The sequence below is a fragment of the Hyperoodon ampullatus genome (genome assembly GCF_949752795.1).
Source record: "Hyperoodon ampullatus genome assembly, chromosome: 8".
NCBI lineage: Eukaryota > Metazoa > Chordata > Mammalia > Artiodactyla > Ziphiidae > Hyperoodon > Hyperoodon ampullatus.
This window is the reverse complement of record NC_136921.1, coordinates 66,234,341-66,259,318: the sequence shown is the minus strand read 5'-3', so window position 1 is coordinate 66,259,318 and position 24,978 is coordinate 66,234,341. Positions and strand designations below refer to the sequence as shown.

At 42.6% G+C, this 24,978-nt stretch overlaps 1 protein-coding gene across 1 annotated transcript in view; it reads right to left on the bottom strand.

The window, feature by feature from the left end:
* The window catches only part of KIF5C (kinesin family member 5C), a gene marked incomplete at its 5' end in the record, with an annotated part of 177,576 nt that overhangs the window by 46,571 nt on the left and 106,027 nt on the right, over nucleotides 1–24,978 (bottom strand). The window contains 5 exons of the mRNA XM_079710017.1: nucleotides 2,550–2,738; nucleotides 9,819–9,965; nucleotides 12,417–12,623; nucleotides 14,307–14,375; nucleotides 20,303–20,478. Coding sequence (XP_079566143.1) covers nucleotides 2,550–2,738; nucleotides 9,819–9,965; nucleotides 12,417–12,623; nucleotides 14,307–14,375; nucleotides 20,303–20,478 — 788 coding nt within the window. The remainder of the gene's footprint in view (nucleotides 1–2,549; nucleotides 2,739–9,818; nucleotides 9,966–12,416; nucleotides 12,624–14,306; nucleotides 14,376–20,302; nucleotides 20,479–24,978) is intronic.

Here is a 24,978-nt window from a genome sequence, read left to right as displayed (position 1 = left end):
GAATCTTTGGCTTTACGTAAATTTTAGCAGAGTACAAAATAGCACTTAATGGAAAACTGTATTTGTTGCTAATGCAGAAAGCACTGTCTAACTAAAACCATCCTAATATTCTTGACTCCGATCTCGTATATCCTGAGTGAGTGTCACTCTAAGATCTGGGCAACTGTCCTGGGCCCTACACTTTAGAGCACCCCACTTTGGGCGGTCCTCTGGCTGCATCCCAGTCCACTGAGCAAAGTTCATATGCCAAGGGAGCGTGCCCACCTGGAGGCCACATCCTCTTCTAGACCACAGTGAGTCTGGGAACCTCGAAAGTCCTTACTCCAATGGCCCTAAGGCCACTCCCAGGACCAGCAGTGTGGCTCCCATCATCCATTTACATAGATTACAGCTGACACGGTTACACACTTCCATCAGTTCACAGAACATGCAGAAGGGACTCGACTTGGACATGGAGGCTGGTACATCCAGATGGAAGGAGAGACACTGGGCTGCAGGCCGCAGGGCCTCTGTCTGTGCTCTTGCCTTGGCCTCCAAATATTAGGGGCCTCCAGAAGCACATGCTCTCAGTGTAACAGGTGATCTGGAAATCAGACTTGAGGTGTACTATGTCGTAATGTTTAGTGTTTTCCCTCTCAACTTTCACAAATTATAAAAATGTCAAACAGTAAAGCAAATACAGAAAAAGTAGTATAAATTTCACCCATTAACCACTCTAATTTATTAACCATTTCCCCCTGTATTCCTGGTCTTATCTATATGAATGCATGTTTTACCAAGTTGCAAGGCATAGCATAGATCTGTAACTCAGCATTTTCATTTTTACTTAACTTTATATAATTATACTTTCCAAATGGCTGGGTTTTATCAATTTTTTGTAAGAGCTGCATAAATCCTTCCATGTCACTTTATGTTATTAGTCTCTCAATAGATAGTTGCCTATTTTATTTAATTAAAATGAAAGTAATACTGCACTAAACATCTTCCATATAAATGCTAATATTTTTAATCAGGGAATGATAATACCATATGAAGTGAAAATTTTCCATTTTCATTATCAATGAAAAATGCTATAAGCGAAATTACTGGACCGAAGTATACTTACATTTTTATGGTTTTTGATTCCCAAGGTCCTTTCCAAAAGGACTGACCAAATTATACTTTTCTCAATAGATTTCACTATCACACACCAGCACTGAATAATCTCTTAAATATTAATACATCTTTGCTTATTATGTTATTTATAAAATGGAAACTTGATATTTTAATTTGCATCCCTTAGATGATTATGGTAGGAACAAGGAGATGGTTCTATGATGACACATCCCTATGTTTAAAAGCGTACAGGATGAAGTATGCTTTTGTCTTTCTCAGCACTGTCTGATGCGCCATTCCATACTGGTATCTGTTTATCCCAAATGGCTTTAGCTGTTTTAATGCCTGGACTAAGGCAGTGAGTAGCACACACTGGGCCAGTCACAGAAGCCTCAAGCCCAAACACCATGCTCAGGTATCAGTGGCAGGTCAGAAACGAGGCTGCTATTTTCTGAAACCACCTTACTAAAATGAAAATACCCTTCTAATGGAAGAAGAATAGCCTTACTCTTTGAGAGAATGACATGTACCCCAGGAGCTTGAAGATCCCTTCAATGCTTCTGAGTTCACACATAGTTTGGTTTGAGTCCCAGCTCCACCTTTCACTGGCTATATGAGTTTGGACGGTATATTTAATCTTTCAAGTCTCATTTTCCTTATTTAAAAAAACAGGAACAATAATAAAACCTGCGGGCTTCCCTGGTGGCGCAGTGGTTGGGAGTCCACCTGCCGATGCGGGGGGCGCAGGTTCGTGCCCCGGTCCGGGGGGATCCCGCGTGCCGCGGAGCGGCTGGGCCCGTGGGCCATGGCCACTGGGCCTGCGCGTCCGGAGCCTGTGCTCCGCAACGGGAGAGGCCACAGCAGTGAGAGCTCCACGTACAGCAAAAAATAATAATAATAATAAAAAAATAATAATAATAATAAAACCTGCCCATCAGGAATTTTTTAAAGGTCAAGTGAGAGAATGCACGTAAAGCGCTTAACATAGTATACGGTGCGTTGTAAGCACTCAGTAAAAGGTTAACTGCTACTACTATTAATAACAGTAGTAGTGATGGTAGTTTCTGTTGTCCCATATTAAATTGGACCTGTGGTAGAGATTAAAAGATGAAAGAATGTTGCCTTAGCTGATAGGAGTTTTAGATGCCACCCAGTCTTGTCCATTCTTTACATATCTCTATCTATCCTACCTACCTACCTACTTAGCTAGATAAAGATATATAGACACATCCTTTAAACAGGGACTGAAGGTAATCTATGTAATTCACACAACTAAACCTAGCCTTAAGAAATAAGCCTGGGCTGCCATTGCCTAGGAGGCCATGGACAAGTCTTATGTAAAGCAAAGTCCATCAACTATCCCTGTTATGTACCATCGGCCCCAGTAAGAGCACAAAGGAAGCAGATTTTCCAGAGCACAAGGGTGTGAAATGAGGAAGAAAGGCGTGGCCTACCTGGGAGATGAGCAGCTGGCAGGCTGCCAGCTCCCGCTCACTGGCATTCATCTTCCTGTTGGAGTCCATCTGGGCGCTCTCGAGCTGTTTACTGCGGTTCACCAGAGATTTAACCTCCGACTTCATCTTGCTGATGTACAGCCGGGCCATGGTGAATTCCTCCTCAATGACTCCATTCACATCTGCCAACTGAGCACAGGAGGGGACACACTCAACTATGCCTACAATTTCCAGAGGTTCATGGGGGCCCTGAAACCTGTCCATGGGAACTCAAGATGTCTGTGGATTTCTGGTTAAGAAACCCTAATTGTAGGACCACAAGCTGATAATTTTTCTCTAAAAAGTACTATACGTTCAACCCCAAGTTCTCTGAAACCTCGGGTAAAACTTTCAATTAAAAACCTCTACTGGGGGCTTCCCTGGTGGTGCAGTCATTAAGAATCTGCCTGTCAATGCAGGGGACACAGGTTCGAGCCCTCGTCCAGGAAGATCCCAAAAGCCACGCAGCAACTAAGTCCGTGCGCCACAACTACTGAGCCTGCACTCTAGAGCCCGTGAGCCACAACTACTGAAGCCCACGCACCTAGAGCCCATGCTCCGCAACAAAGAGAAGCCTCCGCAATGAGAAGCCCACGCACTGCAACCAAGAGTAGCTCCCGCTCACCACAACTAGAGAAAGCCCACGCGCAGCAACAAAGACCCAACACAGACAAAAATAAATAAATAAATAAATTTATTAAAAAGAAAAAAAAACCTCTACTAACATAACCTTCAATTAACCAGGTTTTTCATTACAACTGATTTTTAGGATAAAAGAGATGATAGAAGAAAAAGACATTGAATTTTAAAAAGAGATAACTCTGAAGAGGTGTTCCATTCAATGTCTTACACCTTACATTTCTGGAAGAGCAGCAAAGCCCAGTGTTCCTAAGGTGACTGAGTCCCCATAAGAAGTCAAATCAAAATTTCAATTATGTTCTCTATAATCTGCTATCCAGAGAGGCAAGCAGTCTAATAGCTTGAATATGTTTCCATAAGCAAGGGTTGAAATAAAAAGGATTTTCTATGTAGTCTTCAATTAAACAAAAAATCTAATGACCAAGAATGTGCTATTACCAAAAGTACCTCTGGATGAAAATTTTCCTGCATAACTTCTCATTACTACCCATCTTTTTCCTTGCCTCTACGCAACTGTCCCTTCCAAGCACACAGGAATCTAGATCACCTAAGAATAACAATGTTGGGCTTCCCTGGTGGCACAGTGGTTGAGAGTCCGCCTGCTGATGCAGGGGACACAGGTTCATGCCCCGGTCTGGGAAGATCCCACATGCCGCGGAGCGGCTGGGCCCGTGAGCCATGGCCGCTGAGCCTGCGCGTCCGGAGCCTGTGCTCCGCAACGGGAGAGGCCACAACAGTGAGAGGCCTGCGTACCGCACAAAAAAAAGAAAAAAATTTAAAAAAAAAGGAATAACAATGTAAATCCACCTTTAGAAGAAAAGATTCTGACAACCAGCATTCCTGTACCATCTCATGTTTGTTGCCTAATTTTCAGAGTTCTACTGGAAACAAACACTGTAGCAAGCTACTTGGGATAAAAACCCATTTGCTGAGATGCAGAGATGGTCCTGAAGGGCAACTGACCACATGAGCAAAGCAACTGTGTGCATATTTTGTTTCACCACCAGAGGGCATCCTAGCCCCTCAGGAGAAAACAAGAGCCCTGTCCAGTACCCAGCCAGTGAACAGAGGCTTCAGTTGATTCTAAGACAATGATTCCAACTATGGTTTTTTGATGTTCCACAGTTCACTGCCCACTTTTGTCATTATTGCCATCATTAACTCATCGTATGACTATTTTTTCAGTAAACATTTAAGAGCTAGGAATATGGAATCGTGTATCAACCGGAAAATTGGTAGCAGATAGGAAGTACGCTAGACAGTGATGAGTGCCTGTAATTTGGTGTCAACCTTCCCCTAAAAATTCCACAACAGTAATTTTTTTTTTTTTTTTTTTTTTTTTGCGGTACGCGGGCCTCTCACTGTTGTGGTCTCTCCCCTTGAGGAGCACAGGCTCCGGACGCGCAGGCTCAGCGGCCATGGCTCACGGGCCCAGCCGCTCCGCGGCATGTGAGATCTTCCCGGACCAGGGCGCGAACCCGTGTCCCCTGCATCGGCAGGTGGACTCCCAACCACTGCGCCACCAGGGAAGCCCTCTCCACAACAGTATTTGTTAAATGACTCCAGTGTCCATCAACACAATGCAGAATCTATGTTAACAGCAAGAAAATCCACGAGCATCAATATCTGACTCCATCTTACTTTGATGGAGGTTCTTGCTAATCAGTTAGTTACATTTCTGACTGCCAACGATTTGCCTACCAACACCACTCCTCATTACATTCCTTTTATAATCCAATACTATGGAGGTAACGGGTGAGAAAATCCCTCCATCTTTAAGTTCAGTTTTGTTCTTCTGCCTTTGTGACTAGCCCAACGTGGAACAGAGATGAGAGACTCATTCTTTAGCCTGACCAGGTGTGCCTGCATATTGTCTTTCTGTATAAAGGTAAGGGGACATCACCTTTTTCATGTGGAATTCACAACCTACACCATCTCCTGGTGGGAAAACATTGCTGAACCAAGAGGTAGAGCATCATGAGAAGGGAACAAACACCTCCTCCTCTAAGGCTCTCCTTAGATGAGGACACTTTGTATGTTACGCCCAGGTCCCATGTGAATCGGGGAAGAGTGAAAAAAATGTACAATAATGGGCTTCCTCCAAAGTGAGAGCTGGATATTTCTTCCCCCAAACCAGAACCATAACTTCTGAAGCCTACACTTGTCCTAGGAGGTCTAAAAGGAGATTTTGAATCCACACCTGATGGAAAAAAAACAATATTCCAAACAAATGGTTTTAAACTGTAAGGTTTCTTACAACTTATGAGTTCATATATTTAGTCATGTTTAGTTCAGAGTTTTCAGTAATTCCAGTATATACTGTTATTTCAAAAAGAAGAATCAGAGTTTGCTGCTGCACTATTATTTCATAACTCTCCCCTGGGTCTGACAATGTCTCCACTGTACGTACTGGACTGTGCGATCCAGTATGGATGACTAATCCAGCAGAAGAGGCTGCCTCTCTTTCCGTCTTGCCTGTACGGAAGGAGTCACCCCCCACGCCCACCCCATGACTCTAGAGCATGGAGCAGCTGAGCAAGGTGCCATTTCTAGGTTAAGTAAAAGGTAAGTGAGGTGACTGTTCACATTCTAAGACCTAAAAGTCATAATGGGACTTTAAAAAATCCTTTTTAAAAGAAGTGCTCAGGGGGCTTCCCTGGTGGCGCAGTGGTTGGGAGTCTGCCTGCCGATGCAGGGGACACGGGTTCGTCCCCCGGTCTGGGAGGCTCCCACATGCTGCGGAGCGGCTGGGCCCGTGGGCCATGGCCGCTGGGCCTGCGCGTCCGGAGCCTGTGTTCCGCAACCGGAGAGGCCACGGCAGTGAGAGGCCCGCGTACCGCAAAAAAAGTGCTCAGAATTGCCAGGTTCCTTTATAAGTGCAGTACAGAGCTAAGGTATGACACAGTTGCTTCCAAGAGCTTGAGAGGCAAGAGGGGACTGAAGAAGCAAGCCTTCCTGGGGGTGGGGACCCCAGTCACCCTTCTGGCTGGGGATTGGACCTCAGACCCCAGCCCCAGCAGACCCCAGGCTGTGTTGAAGAAGTTGATGGAAAGGGAGCTGTTTGTGATGAGGACTGACTTCAGACCCAGGATCTGGGGCAGTTTTATCTGCATCTCTGGTCCACCCATAGTCAGGTTCCTGATGGAGCCAGGGCCCAGGGTCTGTGTCACCTGCTTGAACTTCTTCACCTCCACCTCAGCCAGACCCGAGGTCGAAAGAAAATTAGGCAGCTAATCCAATGCATCTCGTTTACTCTACCTCAACCTGCTATTCTGCTTGTGGCTAGGAATCTGGAAATCTTCGTTTTAAAGAAAGACCGGTGACATCGGAACATGAAAGGAAGTGGAGGCTCGCTAATAAACCTGAATAAAGTCAACACTAGGCTCATCTTGTCATCTGCTGCTCTCATCTTGTTTTGTTGACTTAAAGTATTGCCTGGGCTCTGAAAATGTTTCCAGATGTGATGGAGCTGGAGAAACATGGGTTCTTCTGTTGCCTTGCTGTTGAGGCCCGTCATATCCTGGAACTGATGGCTGAGGGAGACTCCAACACCTATCTTTCCCTCTCACCCCAGAGCACTATCAGGAGGGACCTTGTGGGGACTGAACAACATTTGAGGAATAAAAATACAAGATCACCGAAAAAGATTGCCTTGATCTCGTTTTTTAGATCAAAAGAATTATATCAGTTGAATACTCATAATCAGTAAGAAAAGTATCTGTATCCACAATGATAGATCTAAGAAATATACACATAACCCATGCAATTCCTGAGCTGACAACCTTCAAGATAATCTGGACTCATCTTGCCTTTTTTTAAAAATTTTATTTATTTATTTGTTTGTTTTTATTTTTGGCCGCGTTGGGTCTTCGTTGCTGCGCACGGGCTTTCTCTAGTTGCGGCGAGAGGGGGCTACTCTTCGTTGTGGCGAGAGGGGGCTACTCTTCGTTGTGGTACGCGAGCTTCTCATTGTTGTGGCTTCTCTTGTTGCGGAGCATGGGCTCTAGGCACGCAGGCTTCAGTAGTTGTGGCACATGGGCTCAGTAGTTGTGGCTTGCGGGCTCTTGAGCACAGGCTCAGAAGTTGTGGCACATGGACTTAGTTACTCCGCGGCATGTGGGATCTTCCCGGGCCAGGGCTCAAACCCATGTCCCTTGCATTGGCAGGCAGATTCTTAACCACTGTGCCACCAGAGAAGCCCCTCATCTTGTCATTTTACAAATTAGGAAAATGAAACCCAGAGTAGTAAAGTAATTTGCCCAAAGTCACATAATTCCTCCCCTTTAGCTCTCATTGCCCTAATGATTAAATCATAATTGTAAGAAAAAAAACAGAATGATTAAGAATATGATGCTATATAAGTGAAAGTTATCAATGAAATTAGTTACCAATGAAATTAACTAGGGCATCCAATTTCTGAAATCCAAAAATAACTTAAAAACATTAAAAGTATTTAAAAATAATCTCAATCATACTTCATATCCCAAAGGTAAGGACTTTTTTTTTTTAATTCCAAAGCACCCAGACACTCCTTGATTTCATTAGCATTTTTCATCAGCTCTATTTTAGAACTTAGCATAAAAATATCTTCCTTTATCGTTATCAGCAGCAGGCGCCAACTTCCCATAAATCAACTGTACCTTCATATTGCAAGGGCCATTTAATCACCCCAACCTCAGAAGTTTATAGCTCAACACCAACATATGCTTCTAAAAATAAATCCTCAAATACAAAATCACTAAACTGGAAAGGATTAATCTTATAGTACCTAAGAATTCTACGCTAAAATTAGATTCATTTGCAAAGATTCATGAAATATTCAGTTACCGTAGAGGTTCCATGCAAGAATGATTGGGTTTAAAAGAAGTCATATACTCTAAACCTAGATCTGTTATACCATCGAAGGAGGACTCTCAATGCTTCCCAGAAATGTCAATAAACGAAAGTAATTTGGGGAGGTTTCTCTAGTATTTAACAATCTCAGCTCAAAACCTGAGTGTTCCCACAGAGTAGACTGATGTAGAATTTGGCTTTTTAAAGGCTGAAGGGCTAAACTCCAAGAATTTGGTTTTAGTGACCTGTGAGGAAGCTGAATACTATAACACTATTCCATGGCTTGATAAAATCCACACACGTTTAATCAATGGCTACTCCACAGAAGGGGCTGAGTTCATATAAAACTATGGTAATCAAAACAGTGTGGTACAGCATAAAGATTAGATCACTGAAATAGACTAGAGAGACCAGAAATAGCCCTACACACTTCTGGAGGTGGCAGACATGCTCATTATCTTATTGTGGGGATGGTTTCATGAGTGTACACATATGTCAAAACTTCTCAAACTGTATACTTTAAGTATGTGCAGCTTACTTTACGTCAGTTATACCTCAATAAAGCTATTTTGTTTAATGTCACTATCTTATTTTCCAATGTCCTCTCTATATTGTGGCAAATTGTTAATTGTTCTTAGATGATAACATCGTTTACTCTCTTTTCTCTCTATTTCTAACTCATAGACAACGTTATATCACCCTCTTTCTCCCCATCTCCCTTACATCCTTGCTACACCAATGTGCACCACCCAAGGGGTTAATCATGGTTAGTTTAAGCCCATTACAGTAATACTATTTCTCTTTGCTTTCCCAGCTTCCCTTGAAGTTTGGGGTGACCGTGTCACCCAATTCTGGCCTTTATAAAGTATAAGGGGATGTCTATTGGGGATTTCTGGGATTATAGTTTCCTCCTGGATGAAAGCTGGCTGCCTTTGCAGCCCATCCTGCTTTGGATGTGGTTGTGTGGGGATGTGATGATTGGTGTTATAGAAGCTATCTTGCTACCTTGAGATAAAAATCTATAGATGTGAAAAGGCAATAGGCTGAGGAAAGCAGAAAGAAAATAATGAAAAGGCCTGGATGCCTGACATTGTTGAGATACTGCAACAAACCAAATTTTGCTTCTAAAACTTCAAGAAGCATAAGAATGACCTGGGGAATCTTGTTAAAATGAAAATTCTAATTCATTAGGTCTGAGGTGGGCCTGAGAGTCTATAGCTCAAACAAGTTCCCAGGTGAATGCAGATCACAACCTGAATAACAAGATTCTAGACTTCTCATATTGTGAATAATTAAATGTGGCTTTATTTTTTTAAGCCACTGTTAGAATCCTATTACTTCCAGCTGAAAGCTCTCCTAATTCATACTGATTGGTTGGGGATTTTCACTCTGTTGGATTCTCATAGAAAAGGAGAAACGTTTCTGAGGGTAGAACTTTTGCTTAATGTATCCAGTTCCAAACCTCTGTGACACTGGTATGCAATTTTGAGGAATAAGCCAACTTACATAAGGCCAACCAAGATTTGAGGACATTTCCTATAAATGAAAGGTAAATTTTTTTCTCCTCCTTAACCAATCATTTACTTAGTCATTCAATCAGCCCTTCGTTCATTCATTCAAATGTTATCAAGCACATAGCAGATGCAAAACACTGTGCTAAGCACTGGATACTCAGGAGAATAAAACACAGCCCCTGCTTGCTTAGAATCATGCACTTATAAGAGCAGGTAAAGAGGATAAAAAAAAAGGCTGGCTTACCGTCTTCACATCATTGGTGCCAATAATTCCTCCTATCTCCCCCAGATCCTTCAGCAGCAAATTCAGGATCTCAGTAGCCCTCTTTTTCTGGTGATTGCTAAGCTCTTGCAGCTGGCTCAGCTCTCTTTGTGTGGTTGTCAATGTAGTCTGCAAAACACATTTTAACAACAAATTAAAAGGGTCACTCATCAATTTCATACACATGGCATTGCAAAGAATAACAACATAATGTAGGATAGAGTTCTTTTAGCATTTCATGTGATTTCAACACAAGAGTCCTTTTAAGTCAGACTATAGTATAGCACTGCATTCTCCGATAAGAAAAGGAATTTGTCTTGGCCTGATATGTCATTTGTCTGCATATAAGACAACAATTTCCAGGTCAGTTATTAAATAAGTTTTTAAAAATAAATAAAGCCCAAAAGGAATCCTTACGTTTGTAATGTGTAATCATATCGTCCTACCTACCAAATGTTCTGTTTCAGTCCACATCCTCCAGGGTCTAAACATACCTGCAAGCATCCCCACCTCCACTTCCAAACAAACCTGCTCCCTGGGACCACTTCCAAATTCCCATCTGGCTTCAAAATAGATGGGTCTGGAAGGGCCAAAGGGACATTAGTGAGTCTCGAAAACAACCTAGAAAAAGTCTTTTAAATCTTCACGGTGAAGCTGAATTGAACACTTCACCTCGTTTCAAAATTGGTCTGGTTCAACTGGAGATGGCTTCTTAATATATAGCAGATGCTCTATTTTACTGCCAAACACGAACAAATCCACCTTTGCCATCCTTCATGTATGTTACCCAAATGTGTGTGTGTGTGTATATATATATATGTGTGTATATATATATATATATATTTTTTTTTTTTTTTTTTTTTTTTTTTTTTTTGCAGTACGTGGGCCTCTCACTGCTGTGGCCTCCCCCGCTGCGGAGCACAGGCTCCGGACACGCAGGCTCAGGGGCCATGGCTCACAGACCCAGCTGCTCCGCGGCATGTGGGATCTTCCCAGACCGGGGTGCAAACCCGTGTCCCCTGCATCGGCAGGCGGACTCTCAACTACTGCGCCACCAGGGAAGCCCCAAATGTATATATTTTTAATTAACAAACTCTCCACATCAACAGAATAGCCATCTTTTGGTGTCTTGGTACTAACTCAGCCAACAAAGAAAATAATTTCCCTAAATTATGGAGTTGTAGAGGTTAATGCAAAGACATTTATGTAATTTTTCCATATGCAGCTATTTTACTAGAGCATTTTTACTAGAGGACTTTTAATGATACGACTAAAAATAGCACTCTAAACCAGTCTAGCAGTACTTTGGTTTGACAGAAAATAAAACTTGTATCATGGAAAACATTTCATTGTTTTGGGAAGAAACTAATACCAAGGACTAGTTAAAGAATCTTGCAGAAAATAATAAGCAGAGAAAATCTAAGTCTCCTTCTTTCCTACATGACTTCTGGTTTGTTTCTCTGGTTCTTGTTTTTGTTTTTATTTTGGCATTGCCACTGCTTATTTCATTTTGTTTTTAAAATCCACAGAAGCAGTAGTTCCCATCTTGGGAAACATTAAAAAGCCTTCCTTCGTGCAGCTGAATGTATGGAGTAAGGAGCATTTTCTATCAGCTCTACGGTCAGCAGATCAGAGCTTTCCTGCACCATCTGCTACTTCCCCTTGCCTGGGAGGACTGGCTGTTTTCCACAAAGCAGGCTGGGCACAATCCCATGACACCAGGCCATCAGGCCGAAGTGCCAAGGGCAGCCAGTTACAGCCACTCGGCTTCCCACCACCCATCTTCCGAGTAGAAAAAGACAAAATGGACACATCCCACCACCAGCCACCTCACCAAATGTTCACTGGCCCTCTGCCACTAGCTCACTGAGCAGAACCTGCAGCATCTTTCGCTGGGAGAATCTGAAAATTAGGAAATGTGAAGACTGAAACACTGGCTGAAAACAGGACAACAGACAAACCAGGACAGCTTGGTCCTAGGCGAGGACAAGAAGCTCTGGGGAAGGAATGGACTGCATTCAGGAGGGTGTAAACAAGGAGAGTGAAATCCAGACCTTCCACAGGTCACCCACTCTCCTCTGTTCATATAATATTTTGAGATTTATTTGCTAAGATTGTAGCATATGCACAGGTCCGTGCCAAGTGCTTTACGTAAACTGTCACTAATTCTCACGCCCTGAAAGGAACATGTTATTATCGCCATTTTTACAGATAAGGAAATGAATACTCAAGTTTAAATGTCTCTACTAAGGCCTAATAGTTGTAAAGTCAAATTTTTAGCTAGGATTTTTCTGGCTCCAAGGTCTGCGCTCTCTTGACTATCCTACAAGGCATCCCTGCTGGTGTTACAAATCCCCTAGATATAAAACAGTTCTGACACGCAGTTCCAGGGGGAATGGACAAGTCACTGACACAAAGTATTTCAATAATTGGAGGATTTCAAAGAATGCATCTACGCCTAACACTGAAAAACCGCTCAGCCAACTGCCTTGCTATATACAGTGTCTGACAGCAAACATTAATATAAGTACACGATTGGCTGCTGAGGAAGTCCTGCCCCCTACACACAAATGCTCCAACCGTTTTCTGGGCCAGCTCATCTGTCAGCTGCTCATTGGCCCTGGTCTTGTCCTCCACTTCCTGTGACTTCTGGTCGTAATTGACAGCCAGCTCCTCCAGGGCCTGGAGAACTTCTTTCACCTCATCTTTGGCCGCCTCATTTTCAATCTGGAGACGTGTTAGCTCCTCCTGAATCTTCTCATAGTCTCTTCTTGTAGAAGCTAAAAGCTGGGGAAATGAGATGGCATGGAACTGGTGAATCTAATGTTCAAAAGTTTATGCTCTGTGCTCTATCCAAAATAAAGTAATTTAAAAAAACTGATAAAAGAAAATAAGTTGAAAAGCTCAGGATAACTAGAAATGCTACTATATATCCAGATGCTAAATGAAAAAATAGCATATTGTTTTGAAAATCTGTTTCTCTTTCTTTCTTTCTTAATTTTTATTTCTTTCTTTCTTTCTTATTTAAAGCTACATAGGCTTAACTCCAAGAATTGATTACACATCAAAAATCACCACACTTTGTAGCTGGCTGGCTATTCCACAAGTTGAACAGAGGATGAGGAGGAATAATTTCCAAGGACTATAATAATACTTACATGGCTTTTTACTATTATCATTATTTCACATTGTAAACAGGTCGATTTCAGAGTCAACCAAAACAGTATAAAAGGGCAGTCACTAATTTTTCTTAATATTCATCATGGATTATAGAAGAATATACCCCAAACATTAACACTAGTTAAAAGTGAATGACTGAGCTTATGGATACTTTCATTATTTTTGTGCTTACTGTATTTTCTGATTTTCCTGTAATGAACAGATATTGCCTTGATAGTAGAGAAAAAAAATATTAAGAGTTTTAACTGTAACAAAAAGGAAAGGTTATCACAGGCAGTTGTACCAAGTTGGAGATGAAAAGCAACAGAATGGGAGGAAGAGGACAGGAAACACAAAGCAAATGGAAGACTCAACTCTAGTTAAAAGGGGAATCAGTTAAACATGGTTCCTGCCAAGGGAAGTGTTTGGGCAGAGGGCATAATCATTGTCCTGGAGAGATGAAGGACAACAAAGAGGAAGAGAAAAAGATTGTTAGAGAGGGAGTTATGTCTACGAGAGGGCTGGGACTGGGGCCATGAACTTAAGCCACTTGCTATAATTGCATCATATGATCCAACTCACAGCATTTTAGCAACAAAGCAGAAAGCACCCTAAAGCACAAAAGAGAAAACATACTTAGATGTCCTCAGTAAGAGAATTACGAATCATCTGTGTTTGATAGATTGGCGATCTGTTCTTTGCTTAGGTTCCTATTTGTAAAGTGCTTGGCAAAACACAATACAATAGAGACATTTACTGGAGAATTGAATGCCATCCAGGAAGAGACTAAAAAAAATTCCCTCCTCGTTACCGTATCACATATATTCTAACGCAGCACTTGGACACCTATCTTCTTTGCTTTCCTCTCCTCTACCTTCTACTTTTGTTTTGGGGCTATTTTTTTTTCCTACAAGACAGCACAAGAACATGGTGTATATCAAAGACCTGAGCTGTCTGATTTGCAAAGCCGAAGAAAGGCGGAAGTGGCACAAACCAGGAGTGCTGGGGCCTGAGTATGAGGAAGGAGGATCATCCTTGCCCGACCTCCAAGCCCCTCTATTTCTGCCATTCACAGACTGTGTAGCAGCCAGCTACGCACTCTCAAAACCCTAGAGTTCTACGAAGTCACATTTATTTTCTAAATTCCCCTAAAATCAGCTTTCAGCAGGCACTGAAAGGAAATCTTCCAAGAAATTTTCACATGATGCAGTGATTTAAAAAAAACTCTTTGCGAATTAAATTTCTGGAACAAACATCAACAACAGAGTCATAAAAGAACTTGGTAAAAAAAATTTTTATTGCATTCTTTACCTCATCCTGGTCCAACATCTGTTGCTTTAGCTTTTCAGCCAGCTGGCTCTGCTGGTTAATTTCATCATCCTGAAACGAAATACCATATTTAATTTTTTGTGGTTAGTTATGTCATTTTTGCTATCCTGGTTTCTCAGCGGATGACCGTTGGATACCAGGATGCCAGCTATAAGCTGGCTGATAAGATGAAGGAAATGGTGTGGTGCTTCCCCGCAGAAGAGAGATTGGTTAAAATACCACTTTGCCCACCTTGCTCAGCCAATGAAACATCTGGATATTCTGGGAAATACAATATCCTACACATTCAACTCAATTCCTGCTCATCCAGAAATCGGCGATGAAGGGCTTGGGAACCGAAAGGAACTTTGGAGCTATCCCTCCAGCTTAAAGATGTTAACAGTGAACTCCTAGCTCAAAAAATAAGGGAGTGAATTTCTAACCCCCTGCACTGTAATACATACATGTCCCAAATCTTGTTAAACACATCTGTGACCGGGAACACTGCCATTTGATAGGTAGAAGAGACCAGTATTTCCACTTCAAACCTCTTACTTGGAGAAACTGGAAAACATTTACTAGAGAATTAATCTTTGGCATTACAGAGCTCCCTTTGATTAGGAGCTAATTTTCTTACCAGTCTGAAAAAACCTCAAGGAAACTGGTGTGCAGAAACGTGATTGCTTCCTTTCTGGCCATTGAAGTGGGAAAGGATCTCCCCACAGGCAAGTTCACTCTTCTCACTCTCAACTTCTGCCACTAGGCGTTGCTGCCACAAAAGCCAGAACTGCGGCCTCTCGCGCCCCGTGCAGGCATCTCTGCCTCTCCCCTCCCTAGATGCGGTCCACCCAGTGCGGAAAGCAGCAGGCAGACGGCGCCTAACCACACGAGGCTCGGTCTTGGTTACGAAGATTTTCATGAGTTCAAACGAAATTGTGAAGCACAGCCTGTGACAGCTTGGCTTCACATGTGCCTCTCCCTTAGGAACAGGAGAAAATCCTCTGTGGTGACGCTTCTGGGGTCTAAACCCCAAGCAGAGTCGGATCCAGTTCAGTGTTACTGTGTCCGTCCTCGTGCCAGGAGCTGCCCAGATGTTTCCATGTGCAGCCCATAAGAAACCTGCACTGTACTTTCTGCCTTTTCCAGGGGGGGAGGGAAGAGGGTAAACTCAAGGGCCTAGGTGGCAGAACCTCAGTTTCCCAGGGGATATTTTCCTGCCTGTTTGGTCGTGTCTGTGCATCCATTTAAATCCGATTAAAGGTAAAAATCTATTAAATCACAACTTGATGCTTTCCATGGAGCAAGAAAATTCTAACACCAATATTATGAGATCTGCATCTCCTTTTCCTTTGTGTAGAACATCTTTGGGGCTTATTTCTCTGCTCAGGGAGATCCTGTTTCTACTGAACTTTTTACACCAACTCACCTATTTTATGTATAAGAAAATTCAAATACCAGAATATTTTCTGAAAAGTGCTCAGAAACCTATTATCCACGGACTAGATCTTAATAGCTGGCATCAAGCCTGTGTAAACATGTTCTAAGAGATGCACTTGAATGTGCAGATATAGACTGCACAGCACATCTTACTCTGAAGTTTTGAAAATTGTTTTACAAGTTAAAATTCTTTAATGCTTCTAAAACATACTTCAAGTCAGATTTCTGGCAGAAGAATTAGGGAAGGTATATCAGAGTGAAACCTCCCCCCAAAAATGGTATTTCCACAGTGAGAAGACTGTATGTTGGGTATATTTTCTCTTCTACTTTATAAACTTAGAATGTCATTTACCAGGAACAATTTTGTGCTTATGTCCCTCCGCACATAAATATTAAACATCTTAACATAAAAAACTCAAGAAGTTTAACATGGGGGAGCTACCATCTCTTCCCCTGGGACGTATGAGCAACAGCTACAAGTGATATAAATCACAAGAGAAGCAAAACAGTAGTGCAAGTGCTTTGTTCTTATACTGTGTTCATTCCAAAGCCTGAGACGCAGGCTTGCTCCTGACAGGTGAAGGGCTGCGATGCAGTGATTTTTGAGGTACCGTGAGAAACTAAGGGCCCTTAGCCCATCTGGGAAGGATGAAGAACAAGGATTACATTATAAGGAGACGAATCACGAATCACTTATATCAGAGACATTTCCAAAACTACACTTACCCTTTCTTAAGGAAACTTCTCTAAGGAATTAGCACAGTCTACTGTGATTTTTTTTTTAATTTACAAAGCTTTCAGAGTAAGATGTGCTGTGCAGTCTATATCTATACATTCAAGTGCATTTCTTAGAAAATGTTTACACAGGCTCACTCTGAAGCCAACTGTTAAGATCTGTCTATGGATAATGGTTTTCCATGCACCTTACAAAAAATATTCTGGTATTTGAAATAAAATAAGTGAGCCATCAACAGGTCACTGGTCACCTTTAATTATAAAGATGTTTTTGTTGCAATGGTAATCAGTGAAATGAGGTTCAACTTCTACTTCTATTTACACTTAATTCCTCTCTTACAACTCCAACAGTACAGACGCTCTGGAGAGGTGATGGGGAATAAGAGAGACAGTGCCAGTGCTGAGCTGCCTATCTGACAACTCTGCTTTCAGCCCACCTCTGCACCACCACCCCTCTGATACCATATATAATGTGGCTTCTCCCTTAAGCAAACAAAGGGAGAAGACAGAAAAGAAAGAAAGAAACCAATATTTATTGAGCGTCTGCTATGTCTTAGAAACTTTTACTCCCCAATGAAACCTTTTAAAGTAACAGATGCGGGGCTTCCCTGGTGGCGCAGTGGTTGAGAGTCCGCCTGCCGATGCAGGGGACACGGGTTCGTGCCCCGGTCCGGGAAGATCCCACATGCCACAGAGCGGCTGGGCCCGTGAGCCATGGCCACTGAGCCTGCACGTCCGGAGCCTGTGCTCCGCAACGGGAGAGGCCTCAACAGTGAGAGGCCCGCGTTCAGCAAAAAAAAAATAAAAAATAAAAAATAAAATAAATAAAGTAACAGATGCGAACTCCATGTTGCAGATGAGAAAAACATCTTCAGCAGGTGGGTCATCGGCCCAGGTCTCAGCATTGTTAATTCACAGGTCTGACTCTAAAGTACATGCTTTTTGGAAACAACCTAAATGTCCATCGACAGATGAATGGATAAAGAAGATGTGGTACGTATATATGCAGTGGAATACTACTCAGCCATAAAAAGAATGAAATAATGCCATTTGCAGCAATGTGGATGCAACTAGAGATTACCATACTAAGTGAAGTAAGTCAGAAAGAGAAAGACAAATACCATATGATATCACTTGTATGTGGAATCTAAAATATGGCACAGATAAACCTATCTACAAAACAGAAATAGACTCACAGACATAGAGAACAGACTTGTGGTTGCCAAGGTGGGGGTGGGGGAAGGACTGGAAGTTTGGGATTAGCAGATATAAACTATTATATATAGGATGGGTAAACAACAAGGTCCTACTGTATAGCACAGGGAACTATATTCAATATCCTGTGATAAACCATAATGGAAAAGGAGAAAAAAAAAAAGAATGTCTAGGGCTTCCCTGGTGGTGCAGTGGTTGAGAGTCCACCTGCCGATGCAGGGGACACGGGTTCGTGCCCCGGTCCGGGAGGATCCCACATGCCGCGGAGCGGCTGGGCCCGTGAGCCATGGCCGCTGAGCCTGCGTGTCTGGAGCCTGTGCTCCTCAACAGGAGAGGCCACAACAGTGAGAGGCCCGCGTACCACAAAAAAAAAAAAAAAAAAGTCTATACGTGTATAACTGAGTCACTTTGCTGTACAGCAGAGATTGGCACTACACTGTAAATCAGCTATACTTCTGTAAAAAAAAAAAAATTAAGTATTAAAAAAAATAATAAAGTGCATGCTTTTCCATCACACAGAGCTGCCCTGGAAGAGCACCTGTCCTTAGACCCCTGGAGGGGCAGCACGGAGGGACAGAGGGGGCAGCAGGGAGCAGACCGCATAGTCTTTCTCCCACCGCATTCTAGACAAATTCATTAGGGCTGAAAAGTTCCTCACTTCAAGGGCTAAGGCCAAAATGGGTTGAGCACTGGACTGGGAGTCAGAAGATGTGTGATCTCACTGCAGCTCTGCCACCTACAGGTGACGTAAGTCATCTAACCACCCTGGGCTAGCCTCTCACCTAGACTTAGATACTTTCAGCGCTGCCACTAAAAATCTATGAAGGTGCCCTGTCCCGACTCATGCATTCTCAAAAGTATCACACCACCTACCTCATCAGAAGCACGAAATAGCTCCTAGAACCTTTAAGAGGAGGACAAATAAGAATGACAGCTGACAAGTCATAATCAGGCCATCCATGGGTAGAGATATGAAGGTCAAACCACTAGCTTTGGCGCCCCCCTCCCCAGGCTGAGGCTCTGGGGCTCAGTCCTCTCCCAGATCTCTCAGCATCACCGTGTGATGGACCACACATGCTAATCTCAAAATGTGTGCTTCACAGGGTTTTCAAAAGACACGCTAAAGGAAAATGATGTAACAGAAAATGTCCTAGGTTGGTCATTAGGGGGCAGAGGCTCTAGGGTCAGCTCTGCCAGCTACCAACTGAGAACTGCCAAGGCCTGGCATTTCCTACACTTCAGGAGCTGGATTCAAGACCCTAAAGACTCCCTCAGAGCAAAGAGAAATCCTCATGCTGCCAAGGTAAAAGATCCCCATTCCAATCACTGCGGGCTTCTATTCCTAGAGAATAGAGAGCAGCATCAGGTTATCACCCCGCATCCAGGATTCTTTTGGGGATACTAAAAATGAACCATCAATTCTAAATGCTATTAAACAATAGCATTTCTTTGGAGAAATCGAGAAATCCAGACACTATTCACTAACTTACTGATCTCCCTTTTCTCTCATTTTGTTTGAGGTTTTACATAAAACACCTGGGTAGAAATGGAAGGGTAACTATGTCTAGTGCCTAAAGAGTAATTAACCCAGCTCTCATGGTGTGAATATCTTATTAAATGTTACCCAAAGGGTAGGGTGACCCCGGTTTAACACTGCAGTTATAATGCAAACCCCCAGAGTCATGAGCACAAAGAGAACCAGCTTCCTTATGGCAACCAGTCACATTTCCCTTGTGAAGGTGATACCAGACTCTGAGCTTTATTCAGAAGAGACAGGCCTGTAAGATTAATGACAATGTTAACATAACAAAGCTGTTTCATCCAAGCCAGAGGTGTCCCCAAGCACTCTGAGCTGAGCCACAGCAGAAAAGATTAAATCAGACTAAAAATATCAGCAACCTTGATGAAATGAACGGAAAGGATTTAGATATTCCAAGGGCAATATGCCAAGATCACGTGAAATATCCATTTAATTTCCTCTGCCTCTGGGATTCCTAACCCGACCTTCTTTGGGAATGAATGATACAGTGCTCTCCAAGGTCTCTTTTCCTTTATTCCAATTTGTGCACTGACATGGTTCATTGAGTCCCAAAAGTTTGCCATGAAATTAGACATCCCAGCAAGTCCAAACTACTTCGTTCAAGAGGATGCCCCTGAAAACAGCCTCACTGCTGCTGCTACTACTGGCTCCTCATTCCAGGGTCTTAGAGCTACATAATTAAAGTACACACCTGAGTTTTGGGAGCTACCACCTTTGCCCCTATAGCTGGGACACTGCTGGAATTTCCAAGAGGTGATGGACAGGCCCAGAGAAGAAAACAAGGGACAATTAAAGAAAGATCACGCAGCCTCCACTCTCATGCAGTGATAAGGCCCCATCCAATTTCTAGACGTGAAGACTCTTTCTACCCAGGTCAACACTCCACTCTTCCAATCAAGTTTCCATTTCACATGAATCCAGTTCCCTGAGTCTGCCCAATGAAGAGCTAGGGTAAATACTAGGAAGACAGGCACAAACATCAGGCTGCAGCCCTACATCAGTTCTGGGGGGCTTGAGCTGCTTTCAGCCAGTAAATCTAGGACCTGCTACTTTTACTTTTTGTACTACAGACCTTATCATCCAGTTGTCGGTAGAGACTGGAGATCTCCTCATCATACTTCTCCTTTTCCTCTGCAGAGATGCCAGCAACCACAGGAACAATGTTGTCTATGATGGGGGTGTTATCACAGGGCTCCAGGGGCTTCTGGTCCTTAGCACTGATCTGTTCATCCTCAGGCACAGCTTCTCCTGCAAAGCACAGCCGAGAGGAGTTAGGGATTGAAGAAATTCAGCATGCAGCCCTCCAGGAAGAGGTCCAGAAATAGTCACTCCCTTGAAAAAGACACAGAGGACACAATAAGGAGTTGTTGCATAGAGTTATAGCTTGTGTTCTTTCTATTTGACAAGAAAGGTCGCAGTGAATTGACCAAAATGGGTCTAAGGAAGAAGGAGCCTATGTAACACTCCCTCCCCCATGATGCATCACTGAAGTAAACTGGTTCCATCAACCAAACAAGGTCTCCAACTTTGCAGCGATACCCAGAAATTTTGCATACAATTTTCTTTGTTGAGGAATATGCTAGGGCTTTACTAGAATCATATTCTCTCTAGCGATTGATTCAAAGGGAAACAGACCTCTGAGGCATCCTAATTACAATTAATTAGGTTACTGTTTCATTAATAGAAACAGCCAAATCAAGGAACAAATTCGCCATTGTTAATAGAACACCGTAGGGCCCAAATCCTCAGACTCTGAGAATCTCCTCACTCTGAAACAGGAAGTCAGGGTAGCCCCGGACCCGGGAACTCTGACTGACATCGCACAAACACACATCCCACTACCACTCTCTCCCCCAGGAAGTCAGAATTAATTGTCTCAACTGGAGAGTTCAAATAGAATAATTTCTTGTGATATCAGGTAAACCCAGGAAAGAAAAAGCAGCCCATCTAGAATATCATGCAGACACTCCGCATACCGCTTCTCGGTCTGCAGAGGAGCATTTATGGGGCCTTCAATTGAGGGAAAAGGTGAAGTTCTCAAGCTGGTCAAGGGCTATCCCCAACAAGAAAACCACCTTGCAAAGACAGACTGCATAAAAAGGAGTCTATGAAAACCGTGTGGCTCAACTGTGTCTTTTAAATATCTTCTTGGAAAGCAAACCAAAACCAAACATACTTTTCCATCACAATGTTTACCATCAGTTTCACACTCAGTTTGCTACAATCAGTGAGTGTCTGCAAGTTCCAAGCCTCACCCAGTTCTCAGCCTGTAAAATGCGTTCTGTGGAAATTCCCCAGGAAAACTGTCCTGAGCCAGAGGGAATTTCTCACAAAAAAAACAAACAAAAAAAAGACACCCCAAAACAAAGGAGAGAAGAACTGAACTAATCCATGGCTTCATGAACAGTATATATCAAGTCTCAAGAAACCCACCTGAACACTGATTGTGTACATTTATCTCAATGTAAACAAAGCACTTTGTGATGGGTTAGCTTTGCTGCTTAAGACTCCATTATCTCACTTGATAATCACAAAACGGTACCATAGGCCTCCATGTCAAATATAATTAACATTCACTGATTTCACCTTGGTATCACAGCTCCATTTGAAGCAGCAACTTGAAGCAAAGCCTGGAATAAATGATTACTTTGCTGAATACAAAACTGAGCCAACCTTTTTTTCTTCTGAAGCTCAACTACACTGTACTGTACCTAAGCCTTTTTCTAAAATTATTGACCTGAAACAAAACCAGAATAGCTGAGTAGCCTTTGAATTGAATCTGAACCAAATCATTATCTCATTCAGTTCCAATTCCTGGTTTGAAGCATCCATCAACAACCTTAGTGTGAAGACTGGATTTCATCCAATTAAAGGATCTATATTATCTAGAGCCTGCTATATCCATGGGCTATGAAAGCAGTACCGTGTTCTAGTTCCTAAGGATTTGTATGTTGTGGGTGTGCTTCAAAACATTATATATATATACAATTATAAAAATATATATGTAAATATCTTTTTAACCATAGAGTATATACTAAAACTTGAAAGCCCTCCTTCTCTACCTCCCAACTCTGTTCCTTCTCTAGAGAATTTCACCACTAACACTTTGGTAAATGTCCTTCCCCCACTTGGATCATGACTGTATCTCTAATTTTTCAATCCTAGCTTCTGAAATTTGTGAACAGGGCAATCCAGTGCAGTATGAATTGATCTTCCAGCTAAAGCATAATGAAGATGAAATTCATAACTGCAATAAACCAGAAACCAGCCAGAATGTAGTCAGATTGCCCACAGGCCAATTCAGCCCAAGTCCAGAGGTAAGATACAAAAACATCTGAAAAGGACATATTCCTTGCATTCTTTGGTTCCAAACGGCCACAGAGGCAGTGATATCGTGAGGTTGGGGTGAGCTAAGGAGTTGCCCAGTGCGTATTTCCATTTGTCTGGGTGGGCAGGAGTCAGGGATGAATCCCACAACCTAGCAGTGGGTGACCTGCTCTAACCAAAAGTCACAGGCTTGACTACTCCTAAAGCTGCCCTCTTCTTCCACTGAGAAGTTATAGCATTACAAAGTTCCAGAGTTGTCCCAGTTTAGAGAGGTTCGACAAGCTAGCCAACACTGCTCTGAGGCACCTGAAAGTGACCAACAGACACTGCATAAACATGGTCAGTGCCAAAGCGGGACACTAAGCCCCCCTGCACCTTCTACAGATCTAGCTACTATCAAGCCATTTCCTGCTTAACCTCTTGCTTTTTGTAAAGGCGAGGAAATAACAATGCCTTTAACACAGCACTGTTCTAAAGATTAATTAAACTAGTATATGTAAAAAACACAAAAGTCCATCTCTTATCCCCTCCTCTTCCTGACGAATTGTCAATTTTTTAGGTTTTGCAGATAAAATATCATTTTTACTTATCCTGAGGTTAGTGTTTCTGGGGTCTTCACAATACCTTTGGTAGTTAGAGCTCAGTTCCCCCAAAAAATACAATACAGCCATACGAGTGCCTTTAGGATTTATTTTTATTCTTAACATCTTTATTGGAGTATAATTGCTTTACAATGTTGTGTTAGTTTCTGCTGCATAACAAAGTGAATCAGCTATACGTACACATATATCCCCATATCCCCTCTCTCTTGCATGTCCCTCCCACCCTCCCTATCCCACCCCTCTAGGTGGTCACAAAGCACCAAGCTGATCTCCCTGTGCTGTGCCGCTGCTTCCCACTAGCTTGGGTTTATTTTTATTATTGTGAAAACAGTATTTGAAACCTATAGCAGGTTTTCTGGTTTCCCTTGAACAATTCTCTGAAGCGAAGCATCAACATGTCCCCCACAAAACTACATCTAAACAGCGAGCCCATCCCAGTTTTTATTCTAAAGGTCAGGCAGTCAGGATTATTTTTTGCAGCAGCCGTTCAGGCCGAGAAGAACAAAGCAGCAACACGCAGGAACAAAAGCAGAGGGTGTCTGGGGGAGAGCACAGCTCCTGCCCACAGAGGAACGAAGAACAGGTTTTCCCAAACACCGCTGCCCTTCCAAGGACCGAGGAAATGACTTCCAGAAGCGTCCCTGGTAAGTACACTGTCCAGCTCACAGACACGTCTGGGGATTGTAAATTCCCAGCACCATGCAGGACCTGACACTAGGCAATCTGTCTCCATGGCAATCTCACAGCATTAATGGAGAATATTCCCTGCAATGCAGTGGATGGGGTCTCCGGAGAAGCCCCCATGAGGTGATCACGGAATAACTGATTGTAACACAGAAGACAGCTGCAAACAAACCCTGGAGAAATAATGCCCTAAAATCTGGAAGTAGGAGAACAAGAAAAGGATCACAAATGAAGATTAGCATCTATTTTTATTTTTATTCTCCTTTGCATGAAGAGCAAATTTCTCTTAGTTTATCCCTTGAGGATTTATACCTGCTGTCTATAAGGAAAGAGCTTATAATATTGTAAAGCATCTGATATTTTAGAATGAAAACTCCGCCTCCCACCACCCCCCCCCAAGAAACATTTCCCTTTTTTACGTAAGCATTCTGGCATTTCCTAATTTCCTATTGTCAGGTGTAATTACCTTTAAGGACTAAAAGGATTTGTGTGTAGACAGGAGCATTCAGTTGGAGCATACCTATAAGGTTGCAGGGCACTTTAATTATAAAATGAAAACCCCCCAGAGGGCATAAATAACATTTCCACAAAAAGCAGAAATCCATCAATTGCAATAAACAAGAATGACAGACTAATCAAAAATTCTTGTTAGTGCTATTAGTTAAAAAGTGCTAAAACAGGCTTTTTGGGGTTTTGTTTTTTCAAAAAAAAAAAAGAAAGAAGGAAAGAAAGAAAACCATTAGGCTGCCAGTAATTCATTAAAATTTCACACATGAAGTAGCAACAAGCTAGTTATCCTTTTCATAAGTTGAGTCCCTAAAGCCTCTGGAGAACATATAGTAAGGTAATTGGCTTCTCTCTGCAGCTCCAGGGCAAAGACTGGCTGGTCACTCACAGCTTCCGCCAGAAACCAGATCAGATCTGGCAAAGGAGGCACTCTCTTTTAATACCAATTAAACAGGCCCAGTGGCAGACCTAATGGCAGGTAATTTCTTTTTTTTTTTTTTTTTTTTTTTTTTTTTTTTTTTTTTTTTTTTTTTTGTGGTATGCGGGCCTCTCACTGTTGTGGCCTCTCCCGTTGCGGAGCACAGGCTCCGGATGCGCAGGCTCAGCAGCCATGGCTCACGGGCCCAGC